This window comes from Panthera pardus, unplaced genomic scaffold (assembly GCF_024362965.1).
Source record: "Panthera pardus isolate Hobbes unplaced genomic scaffold, ASM2436296v1 HiC_scaffold_21, whole genome shotgun sequence".
NCBI classification, from domain to species: domain Eukaryota; kingdom Metazoa; phylum Chordata; class Mammalia; order Carnivora; family Felidae; genus Panthera; species Panthera pardus.
Window position 1 is genome coordinate 44,042,255 of NW_026526777.1, and position 12,863 is coordinate 44,055,117.

General features: G+C 44.0%; 1 protein-coding gene across 2 annotated transcripts in view; it reads left to right on the forward strand.

Annotated features, from left to right (window-relative positions):
* The first annotated feature begins 387 nt into the window (after positions 1 to 387).
* LAMC2 (laminin subunit gamma 2) overlaps positions 388 to 12,863 on the forward strand; it is a 57,671-nt gene continuing 45,195 nt past the window's right edge. The window contains exons 1-2 of one of the 2 annotated variants that reach the window (XM_019427403.2): positions 388 to 684; positions 807 to 1,060. In XM_019427403.2, the coding sequence (XP_019282948.2) occupies positions 982 to 1,060 (79 nt within the window). In that variant the 5' untranslated portion in view covers positions 388 to 684; positions 807 to 981. The remainder of the gene's footprint in view (positions 685 to 806; positions 1,061 to 12,863) is intronic. The other variant, XM_019427398.2, reaches the window with a different exon arrangement.

The following is a 12,863-nucleotide window of genomic DNA, read 5'->3' on the forward strand; positions in this document are numbered from 1 at the left end:
GCGATGTAGGATATACCAGGATTTGCAGTTTCCTGGACATCAGTCCCCTCACCTAACACAAGAGACTTCGATGCCTTTCACCGTGAGTCTCCGCGAACATTTCCTGTGCGCCCACGGAGAACGGTATGAGAAAAATGCTCTAAGAGGTAAAAGGAATATGAAATCCGGGTTCTCCGTTTTCTTCAGTTCCGCAGAACATTTACCGAGCTGACAGTGCGCCAGCAAATGCGCGAGCTGTTAGGGATCTCGAGCGATACCCCGCCTTCATAGGGAGGCCCACCGGTCAGGTCAGCAGGTGACTTGACAGTCGCCAGCCCAGGTGATCAGGAAGTTAGGGGGCCCAGGAGAGGAGCCCGGTGATGGGGAGGGAAGGAACTAAGTGCTAGCAGAGTGGGTGGGCTGGGGGAGGCCTGCCGTACTTCAGAGCGGTTGAGGGGAGGCCAGAGGGTGGAGAGCACCCTCTCATGATGCCTGTTCTCCTTGACGTCTTTTAGACGGGAGCCGATCGGGGTTGCCGGCTGTGAGTCGGCGCCTTGGAGAGGGGGCAGGCTGCTCGCCGTCCACCTGTGCGAATTCTGCGGCGGACCACCCCGGGAGAGAAGCAGGGCTGCGGGGCAGCGGGCGCATTCCTCCAGCGGGATCCCTGGGCCGCAGCCTCGGCACCACGCCCTCGGCCCGGGCCAGGTGTGCACCCCTCTCGCGGCGAGGGCGGGGGGAGCCCGGCGGCGGGGGTGAGCGCTCTCGCGGCGCGGTGTGCGCGGTGTGTGTTTGTCTGCTGCTGAGGGCTGGGTCCTCCTTATTCACAGGTGAGTCACACCCTGAAACACAGGCTCTCTTCCTGTCAGGACTGAGTCAGGTAGAGGAGTCGATAAAACCACCTGATCAAGGAAAAGGAAGGCAGAGCGGAGCGCGGAGCGCAAACCAGGAGCCGCGAGGCGCGGGCGGCGACCCCTGTGCGGCGGACGGACGCGCGGCCCGGCCATGCGCGCGCTCTGGCTGTGCGGCTGCCTCTGCGTCGCGCTGCTCCTGCCCAACGCCCGGGCCACCTCCAGGAGGGAAGGTGAGTCGGCCTCCCGGAGGAAACGTCGCTGCCCTGGCCCTGCACACGGCGACGGCCGAGCGCACCTCCGACGATTCCCGCTGAGTCGAGAACTTCTGTAAAGCTCCCCCCTCCTCCCGCGGCTGGGGCTTCTCCAGAGACGCGGTGTAACCAAAATCTAATGTTCTATACGGCTGTCTGGTGTTAAAATGGGAGCCAGTAGGTTGTGCCAAATCAAGATTTTCCTTACTTTAAAAATGTGCCGTCTTGGTTGTTTTTTGGATCAGTGGGGCCCTGTTTGATCAGGAATATCCCGGCGTACGAATTCTTTTCCCATCACGTGTTTTCGTTGATGGAATTGTGGTGGGAATGTTTTCTGTGAGTGTGAACACCATAAAGATTGAAAAGGAGCCTCTCTAATAATCCTTCTGGAATCCTCATTTATCTTCGGGATGGAAACTGAGCCCTAGGCGTCTTAGCAGCGCTTTATTTTTGCATAATGTTACTTCTAATAGTATTCTCACATTAATTCAACAGGCATTTACTGGGTGCCTATGTCATAGATTAAAAAATATGTTTAAAAAAATCAAACAATGTTTATTTCAGAGAAAGAGGCAGAGAGTGACAGAGTATGAGCAGGGGAGGAGCTGAGAGAGGGAGGGAGAGGCAGAATCCAAAGCAGGCTCCAGGCTCTGAGCTGTCAGCACAGAGCCCGACGCGGGGCTTGAACCCACGAACTGTGAGATCATGACCTGAAGTTGGATGCTCAACCACCTGAGCCACCCAGGCGCCCCATAGATCATTTAATCTTATCTAGGGTGTCCAGGTTGCTCACATAAACAAAACTTGCTGAGAACCTAGCAACTGTTTGCTATAGGCACAGGTCAGTTATGACAACACATAACGGGTGTTTTCCCTGTCACTTGGTTTTACCGATAATATTCGCTTGTTTAATTACCTTGAATTTTCATGTTTAGGTTACTCCCTGCACCTGATGGCATTTCAGTAATTATTTCACTAGGTCCAAGAGTCATTTTCACATATGTGAACGTGAGACAATGTTCACGCACGCACCACATTATCTTATGCTTTCCATAAATAGCTGGCTTGAATTCTATTTGAACAGCATGGATATTTTGGCATGTTTTTGAATGAATTGATACAGTTTTTTATTTCCTAAAATAATCTTGGAATTAACTTCCAACCTGTCATCCCTGATTACCATTTTAAAAGCCATTTATGAAAATAATGATGTAGGGTTAGGTTCCCTTATGGTTAACCTAGTGAGAAACATCCTAAAAGTAAGGAGAGTCTCCAAATATTAGAATTCAAAGGAACTGCTTATGGATCAACTACTATAGCCCTTGGCTTAAAATATGAAAACATGGAACTGGATTTGCACAAAGTTATACACCAGCTATTGGCAGGGACACATCTGGCACTCAATCCAGGAGTTCTTAGGCTGGAGCTTTTGGGACCACATTGTAAAGTAATAAGGGAGCAAGTACATATGTTTTATATAATGGGTAATTTTTGAAGCAATTTTCCCCATTGGCCACATCTAATGTGTTAGCATTAGATAATAGAAATAAATATGTAGGATTTTATCAGTTGGTAAATAAAACCAGACTCAAGAGGACAGACTCAAGGATAGAAAAACTGTGAGTATTCTATTTAGACCAGTAAGTCAGAAGCCATGTTCAGTTTCATTTCTAGACTCTCCCCTTCCTTGGAGATAGGTTGCTTAAGATATTAGACTCCCTCCTCAAAAAGGCCTTCGTTTTGGGGTTCAATGAGATTGTGAAAAGTTTGGCGTTAGGGTAGAGCACCCATGCTTTTCTATTCACGGGCTGCTGGGATGTGGTGGAAGTTGGACTAAAATATGGGACTGGCCACTTTCCAAAGTGACCTGCATCTGTGCGCCCTGTGGGCTGCACCTATGGGAGCCTAAAGCCATGGCATTGCTTCCTGGCTGTTCCCTTGAAGGTGAAATTATGTGTTAGATGTCATCAGTGAGACTTTCACGGTTGGTCTCAGCTAAAGCACAGGTTTTAGGGTCTGCCTGATCTGGCTTCAAATTTTGGCTACTCACTATTTTCTTATTAGTAACTATTCAGGCTCCTCAACTTCTTGGAATCTTCTTCTTCGCCTGTTAAATGGGAACAGTAGTACTCTGCAACCTTGCAGAGCTGTTGGAAGGATGACAGATTATTGTAAAGTGCTTTAAAATGCTTAGAACCATGTTTCTTTAAAAACTCTGAAGCCAACAGTCGAGATAAAAATAGTGAACTTGGATGCACAGAGATTGCTAAGCAAGATGAGGACTTCCCTTCAGGAGCACATAGCTGGTGTGTGAGAGAACGTGGCATATAGCTCCATTGGTCTGGATCACAGTTCACACAGATCATGACTGGAGAAGGGGCAAGAAGTAGAGAAGAGTGAGACCAGAAATGTAGCCAAGAACCTGGCTGTGAAGAGCCTTATGTGCCAGGCTGCACAGCTAGGATAGTGCCTCATAGATAAAGAAAAGTTGCAGATGGCTTATATAGAAGCAGGGGTGGGCATGGCCAGATTCATGTTTTAGCAAGGTCGCTCACTGAACGCCTTAGACGGAGTTGAGCTAGGAGAGGGCAATAAATGGCCATTGCAAGAATCCAAATGAGAGATGATGAAGGCTTTCATTATGGTGGCAGAAATAGCAAAGTGGAAACAGATTACAGAGACATTTAGAAGGTAAAGTTGGAAGAATTTGGTGATCCAATGAGTGTGTCAGGGATAGAAGGGGACGTCATGAGAAATAAGCAAGAGTCCAAGATGGGTCTGAGGCTTCAGGTGAGTGTGATTGGTTAGATAGTGATGCCATTAAAGGAAATGAGAACTCAAGGATCCGAATTGGGAGCAAGGTTGGATAGCGGATGAAGAGGAAGGAATGAGTTCCTATAGGGATATGTTAAATCAGGGATGCCAGTGGAGATGGCCAACAGTCCTGGTGAATGGCTGGAACTGTGATCTTGAAGTTTAGAAGAACAGTTTGAAATATAAAATGGTGAGCCCAAAGGGAGAAAGCAAAGCCCTGACAATAGATGATATTACCTGGGACACAGAGGTAAGAGAAACCTCAACACTTACCAAGGAGATAGAAGAACAATGGAGAATAAGGAGGAATGGGCCTTCAGAATAGAGAACATTATCAAAGAGGAATGTTTTGCTAGCCAAAGGAAGATCTACAACAATGTAGGTATAATAAATGGTATTCAGACATAAAACTATAAATATACAAAGAATGAGGATCAACGTGATACTGTTGGATTCAGCCATCAGTTATGTTTTGAAGCAATTATTCTAGAATGATGAGCTCAACATCCAAGATGATTATAGAACACTAATCTGGTTTCTCTCATGGTCGGATACTGGAAGAGAGAGATGCTGTGGATCGTGGAAGAGAGCCTTGGAAAGGTTTATACTCTCTCCTGGATTCTGTTACTTAAACTGTGGAAATGGTACAGCATCATGCATACAGGTGCAGGCCTGGGTTCACATGGTAGCTCCACTTCCTATTTGTGGGGTTTAGGCAAGCTACTTCCCCTGGTACTCAGTTTCCTGGTCTCTAAGATGAGGAAAATAAGCTGTTGTAATCATTACATACTAAAGCACTTTGCACAGTGCCTAGTAAGCACTATGTGTTCAATATTATTGTCATAGAACTCTCCTGCCAACGCTGAATGTCAACATACTGTCTTCTGAGTTTTAAATGGTGAACTTTTTTTAAGAGGTTCCTTTCATTAGCTCAAGAAAGGTGATGAGGAGTCCTTCTGCTCAGGCTGAAATGAACCCCAAGTTTTACCCAATGAAATAAGTGGAATTCCTGACAAGGGACTCAGAGCAGATGGAATTTCAAGATCAGATGTCGTATCATTTCTTATCCTTGCTTTTTGGCAAACACCAGATCTTATCACATACAGATTCAGCAGGCCTACTGCTCTCTAGAACATGCTCAAATATATGATGAGCACTCCATAAGCTGCTCTCTCACTTCTTAATTGGAGACTTTCCCCATCCCCCACCAAAAAAAGGGTTTGGCCAACTTGATTATGAAACCATTTAGCAGTGTGGATGCAGTGGTCACATGGCTTTTTATGTGTAATGTAGCACATTAATTCACAAACCTAAAGTCACGTAATTTATAAAATAACTTACAAGTATTAATTTGTAAATTCACATTTTATGAAGTAATTACATTCAAACTCCACCTTTAGCAGCTAACAGACCTTTAATACAGTTTCTTCTTTGCTTCGGTTTAGGTGGCTTGAGATATAGCTCCATTTGTGTCTGCTTTTCACACTGTCATTGGAAAGTACACCATTTTCAAAACGTCTAAAAGATTTAAAGATTATCCTTCAACGCACATTGTAATCTTCACAGCATAATCATCTTGAAAGGCTTATGATTTTCGACACTCAAAATTGTGAGATAATGAACAATTATGAGGGTTGGTTCAATAGCCTAGGCTTTTTCTTACTGATAAGTATCCAATACACTGACGGACATCATTTCAAATTGACAGGTCTTCCCCAAATATTTTAAAATTAAAAGTAATTGAAAAAGATTTTGAAGAGACTTAAATGTGACCTGCCCCCCCCCCCACAGAAAAATAAAACCTCCCACCTTATTATGTTCAAGTGTGTGCAATAAATAGGAGTATGGATTTGAATTGGGGGTGTAAGCTGGAAACACCTATGAAGACTTAAATTCTGGGTCCTGAACTGGGGGCAGCCATCGGTTTAGCTCCACTGGTAAAGGAGCTGAGGAAGAATGTTGGTTTGTGATCAATGTTTATGGGAAAGTCAGGAGCATGAAATTAAGTTGTTGAGGCAATCTTGGGAATACTTTTCCCATTTAAGCTCTTAGTGGGCTCAAGTATATTGACTTTTTTTTTTTTTTACACCCTAGAGAAATTTCCAAGGACAAGACTTGGATCATTACAGACCAGTGTAGAAATAGGAGTGCCATAGATTCTGGAACTCTAATTTAGTCACAAATTAGGCCTAGCAGATTACTGAATCATTACTGGGCTGTGCTCTAATATAACCCCCAGGTACATGATGTAATATTTGAATTATATTCAAAGCCAAAAGCTAAGTCTTTTCTGTGTCTGTGGGTGACTATGTCTGTATAGGTGCCTGCCCAACAGTCATGTGCTTCCTTATGTCACGATTAGGAAAGAAAAGAATGGTTCTTCTTCCATCACTGGTCAATGTAAGGGCTCTAGCCTTTCCCTTCTGCTGTATCAGAGGAGAGGTGGAGATCAGTTGGGTAAAGGTCTATGTATCCTAGACTTCTTCAGGCTTGGCAACCATTTACAAAATGCCAGCTGTTTCTTTTCCAGATTTTATTTTTATTCATTTTGTGAATATTCACAGTCTAGAAAAAATTAAATCACAGCCAAATCATTTCCCACACTGATTTAAACATTGGAAAAGTTATTCACATCTCTAGCTGCACTCATTTGGGGCATTTCTTATAAAAAGTTCTGCATGTTTCCATACTTTTTTCTCTTATTACAGCATCATGGTATTTACTTAATTTTTACTAATTTTTTTAATGTTTATTTTTTGTGAGAAAGAGAGAATGAGCGGGGGAGAAGCAGAGACAGGGAAACACAGAATCCAAAGCAGTCTCCAGGCTCTGAGCTGTCAGCACAGAGCGCAGTGAGGGGCTCGAATTCAAGAACCACAAGATCACAAACTGAGCCACCCAGGCACCCCAGCATCATGGTATTTAAATGAGAATGGTCCTTAGAGGTTCTCTACAAAAGCCTCTCCTTTTGTAGGTGAGAAAAATGATAACCAGCCGGCAAAGGAACTGTGTGTATTCTCAGTTACATCAGAGCTGGGTTAGCACATATGTAATCCTCCTTCATAGATAGGAAAATTGAGGCACAGAAAAGTTATTTCCTTGACCAGAGCCATGCACTTAGTAAAAGGACCAGATTTCAGTTGCTAGTTTAATATTTCTAATTCTTATCAAAAATTTTCATTTCAATTAATTTTCACACTTGGTGGAATCTTGATTATAAGAATATCCCTATGTCTCTAGTAGGGGCATCTGTGTCCTGGCTATTTTCAAGTCTTTATTTGTATATGTGACTCCCTATGGTGGCCTTTCTTTTAAAAATGTCAGGGAACCACAGGTTAAGACCAAGCACAAACTCTAGTTGGTGGGGCACTGACAAAAGAACAGATTTTAAATGACTAAGTTTTCTCTTTCTCTTTTATTCTTTTTTTGTTCAACTCTGTTGTCAGATTGTCATGCAGGTTGGAATTGACTAGGTGGCTCAGTTAAAAAAAAATAGGACAGTTGAGGGGTAGGGATAAGCCTTTTTTTTTTTTTTTTTTTTTACCGTTGTTCAATGACTGTTGACATTATGATTCTATACATGCATATTTATGTCCCGAGGCTATTTTTCTCCCCCTGTTGGAGTCCGTTGGTATAAGTTTTAGAGTCTTTCAGGATCAGGACAGTTTCATGGCCAGAACATTGTAAGCTTTACATGTACTTACTATTTCAAATCATCACCCATTTTGCTTTTGGTAAATGGGGATTCTGAATATTGAAAGGTCATTTCTCATAGCAGATAGACCGGTCTACTTTGCAATAGCACCAGGTCCAACAGTAACCCAAAGCTTCTGCTCTTGCCTCGCGGGGCCGGGGGTGGGGGGCTGTTGTACACAGGGGGAGGGGACGTTCACATGCTGAAGCCACAGCTGACCTGCCATGGGAAGTGACAGTGCAGTAGCAGCACATTTGTTCAGCTGAGATACAAGACACATTGCACCTGCTCCCTGGTGGAGGCTTCATGGTCCAGTCTGTGATCTTCGTTACTTCTTTTGATGGAGGTATAAAAAGTGGTTGGTCCCCTAAGAGACGTTAACTTAATTCATTCTTCTGACATTAAGCAGTACGGTTTTAATTTACTGTTTTCAGATGGATTTTTTTCAGAAAAGAATCTCTAAGGAACCTTCTATAAATGCACTTCATACATATTTTCCCAACACTGTAAATGCACATGAATTACCATTTTGTTCTTTTGTCCAAACTGAGAACTGCTGTGGTGCACAGTAAGCATATGCATACCTAACCGGGTTCAGCGTTGTGAAGGGATATAGAGACAGAAGAATCTATGGCTAATTTCCTTGTACAGAAGTATATTGTTCACAAAAGCAATGCAAGGTTTAGAAAGGAATTATTTGGTAACTTTTTAAAGGAGCCAGCAAACTGAAATGATTGAAAAACCATATTTAATATGTATACTCTGAAAAGCATTTTCAGTACAAATCAGAATTTCCTTTTTAGCTTTTCTTTACCCAGACTCCTTATACACATTTTTTTCTTTTGGTCCTCATTGCTTCAGATGTCACCTCTAGCTGTCCTGAGCACTCTACTGTTGTTTATTTCAGTTGATTCTTAAGAGGGCAGAGGATACCTTTTGTTGAGTCATATGGAAATGCTCAATGAATACTGTACTCTGTAGTCAAATATGCTTTCCATATTGATGTTTTTCTTTATAGATGATTTCTTAGAAATACAGAAAATTGCTATATATGGGGGCAGAAGAGTGTGGGTTTACATAGCAGTATTGGATATTTGCATATGGAATCCTTACCACGCACACTCACTGAGCCTCCATACTGAGGCTGACACTTGTGGTCTCGGAGTAGAGCCCTTATAGGTGGCAGGTGCAAGGAAAGGGGAGACTCCTCTGTATCTCATGTCCTAATCTCCTCTTCTCTTTCACCTTTGAACTCAGACTGAGCCTCCTCCTGTACCCTGAACTCCTTTGCTAGTTAGATGAAAATTGGTGTCCCCAACCTCCCTGTTGGCTGGGATGTTCTTTCCCTCTCCCTGCTGTCTGCCTGGACCCTAGTGGGGGATTAGGGGGAAGACATCTCCAGGTGTGGTCTCCTGGTGTATGCCTTACCAGGTGGAGTATCTGCGGTCCATGTGTGCCGTTGCCACATCTAGGTTGTAGTAGAATATGCTATGAACTCAGTGAAACTAGGTGACTCCTTTTAGGTCATAATCATTCCAAAGGAAAATGTGGTGACCTGAGTTTGACTCTTGATGACTTTGGACTATTAAGAGTTCAAAAAATTGGTCCATAATTCTAACATCCCAAATTGCCCATGTGATTAGAACACCTGAAGTGTTCCTCTCCTTAGGGCACTTCTTGGTGCAGACTTACACCTGCCTGGGCATTTACATACCCTGAGAAGCAAACAGTCAGGCAGGATACACATCAGTGGTTCTGGCTCTGTTGGCTTAAAAGGCAGCTGTGAAAAATATGAGAGGAAAAAACTGAGTTCGATTAAAAGACTCTTCATGAGGGAAGTGCCATTTTGGTTTTTTATTTTAATTAGAAAACATATTGTGACATGCCTTAAAAAGATAAAACTGGAAGCAGACATTCACACATTAATCCACAACATTTCAAGATTAAGCGAAGAAATGTTCAGACTTTGTTTCAAAGTATTCACCCAACCTGAGAAACATTAAATCTTGGAAAGAAAAATCTCATGTAGGAGGCTTTAAAACTAGAAAATACTTAAGAGCATTTTCATCATCACATGTAAGTACAATATGGTAAAAATACCGTGTCATGTTGAGCATTTCAGGTTTGGAGACTTTGATTTTTGCAAATAGGATGATAGCTACCAGTGCCTTTGGTATCTACCTCTCTGATAGATGTCAGATTGATCTTGCTTTGGACTTCATATGTAATGTTCAATTTGAATATGTGTAAAAATGACAAATAATACATTAGAATAGATTGCTATTTAAAGGACACTTTCAAAGTGCCTGGATGGCTCAGTTGGTTAGGTGTCCAACTCTTGATTTTGGCTCAGGTCTTGATCTCAGGGTGATGGGATTGAGCCCCACGTTGGGCTCCATGCTGAACATAGAGGTTGCTTGAGATTCTCTCTCTCCCCCACCCCCTCCTCTGTCCCTCTCCTTTGCCCACATATTCTCAATAAAGGACACTTTCAATAATTGCTTTTGTTCTGAAGATAAGCATTTGCTGGGTTGTTTTTTTTTAATCTGAGTATACCATTCTCAAGATTCATTTTGTTCACTGTTTTCAGTCTAGCTCTTTACATTTGGATTTCCTATTAAAGAGCCTCATTACAAGTGACTTCTCAGAGGTGACGGCAGCTATCTTTGAGCATAAACGTGTCAGTTTACAGGAGGCCAGTTTTTTGACTTGGAGGAAGGAAATAATATTCAATTGGACAATGGAGGCTTAATTTTTTGCGTAACTGCTTTGGACAAACAAGAGAACATGGTGGTTGCCAATGTTAGCCCCAACTCACCTCTCCCCACCATGATGCTTTTCCTTCACAAAAGAACTTTAAAAAGCTGAGGAAGCAAAGACAAAGTGAGGTATAAATGAAATGAATGGGAGAGAGGTGAAGATGTCCCAGTGAGGAGTGTTATATGAAATTAGGCTGGAAAAGTAGGTAGGGTTAGACCATGGAAATATTTGTAGCAATGTCAAGGAATTCGGTCTTTATCCTAAAAGTCAAGGAGAATTATCAGAGTTGTAAGCAGAGAGGTATTGGTAGAATATATTTTGGTAAGGTTTTCCGACTGCTGGACGGAGGCAAGAGAAGTTGCTGGGAATTCAGTCAAGAAGTATTGTAGGCAAGAGGTGATAGGGGTTTGGTCTAGAAGGGCTACTGTGGACATTGACTTGGGTGAACGAGCTATTTAGTGGGTTATGTCAATAAAATTTGGTGTTGAATAGAATACAGGCAAGGAAGAATGACAGAGAACCTATAAGAATAGCTTCCAGCCTTCTGACTCAAAGGGATGACAACTAGGAATTTGGCTTTAAACACATTTTGTGTGAAAAGCTTGTGAGGCAACCAGCTGGACACGTCAAGCGGATGGCTGGTCTAGAGTTGACAATGAAGTTTGGGCCAGGAAGTACCTTGGCATACCGGTCAACAGCTATCATGGTTACCTAAGCCCTTGGCTTGGATGGGCAAGTCCCAGAGGGAGGCCTCGTGGAGGCTCAGGGCTGAGCCTGGAACAACCCCAACATTTAGAGCTAGTGTAAGGAGAGGAGCCACAAGACTTGGGGAGGGGTGAGGGGACAAGGTCAGAAGCCAAGAGGAAATCTGACAGTATGGTCTTCTAGTGTCCAAGGGAAGACAGTTTCAAAAGGGAAGGAGAGAAAAAGATGTGGTATCTTGGAAAAGGAATGAGGGGCACAAAATGCTGGGGAGACAGGGCTAAATAAGGAAGAGCATGGGTGCCATCTCTGTATGGACTCATCCACAGATCACGGGTAACACTTTCCAAACCTACTGCCCCGTAACTGAGTCAGCATTAGCGCCCGGAGCCCCTGAAGTGGAAGCGAGGGCAGCAGAGCTGTGGGTGAGGGCGGCCAGCACACGCTGCCAGGTTCAAACACGACGCTCAGATTCCTAGCCCCTGAGATCTTCCCTTGCGCCCGCCAAGTGCACCCTGCCTGTCAAGGCTGCCCCACCACTGCAAACTGATCTCCTGGTCTCAGGCAGGCCATACCTCAGGCCCTTCCGCCCACCTGGCTCTGGCCTTGCTGCCCTTGGAGAGGGCAGGCTGGGTGTCATTGCAGCCCAGGAGTCTGGGACCACCAGTGCGGAGGTGGCCTGAAGGCAGTAATAGTTCCTCTGGTGTGAGAGCAACCAGAAAGTCTCAGCCACTCCTTCTAAGTGAACAGATCACCTTTCCTTTCTCTCTGTTCCCATCTCACCCTGCATTTTTTTGATTGAAACATTAGCTTTTTATACTTACACTGAATGCCACATGTAGACAACGCAAATCTGGTGTGTTGAGAAAATTTCATACCGGGTCTCTGGACTCCTGGGAGATTTCTGTACATTCGGGTTTGCTGGTTTTGTTTGTTTTTTTTTTTTTTTTTTTTTACTTTTTTTTGAGTCAGACTGCCTGCCTCCCTCCCATCCATCCATCCACCCATCCATCACAGTCCTGCGCCCTGTGTTAGGTCCCATGTGGATACAAATGTAGAAAACGTTACGGAGGAAGTAAGTCATACACAAATAGTGAAGACAGGACAGAAGGTGAGAAGTACCAGGATGGAGGCGAGGATGAAGTCCCGTGGGCATTCAGAGGAGGGAGAAGCTGTAGAAGGGCCATCGGGGGCCCTGCACGATATCATTTACGCTCTTTAAAAGATCAGCCTGTGGCTGTGTAGATGTAGGGAGGTGGAGGCAGGTAGCGCTCCTGGCAAAGGAAGTGGCAAGCCTGGAGGCCTGAGGTGGGAAGGAGGTGGTGCTTCCCAGAGTTCATGCAAAGGTCTGTGTGTTGGAGCCCAGTGAACAAGAGAGAGAAAGAGGAATGCGGTAAAGTTGGAGACGTCGGCGGGGCCAAATCTTCAGGGTTTGGAAAGGAGCTTGGATTTTTTAATTTGTTGTTACTTGTGAGAGCACTAAAAAGCACGATGATCCCATACGCTGTACAGAGGATGGAAATTAGATCACCTCGGTGAAAAGCTGAGCATGTTTTTCAGCTTAGAACAATAGAAAAGACCTGCTTATACACAAATGATCAGATTGGCGCCAAGTTGTTAAACTTTCTTGTAATTGCTCGCGGTGTGTCCTACGGGGAACTTAAAATGAGGTCTTGATGAACAGCAGCCGCTGATGCTGATTATTCCAAGGCTTTGCCACAGTGCAAACCTAGGAAGTACCTGTATTTTCAGTTTCCTTTCATTCTCTTAAGGATGCAGCTTGGAAACAGCCTTTGCCCCGTGCTTCCTGTC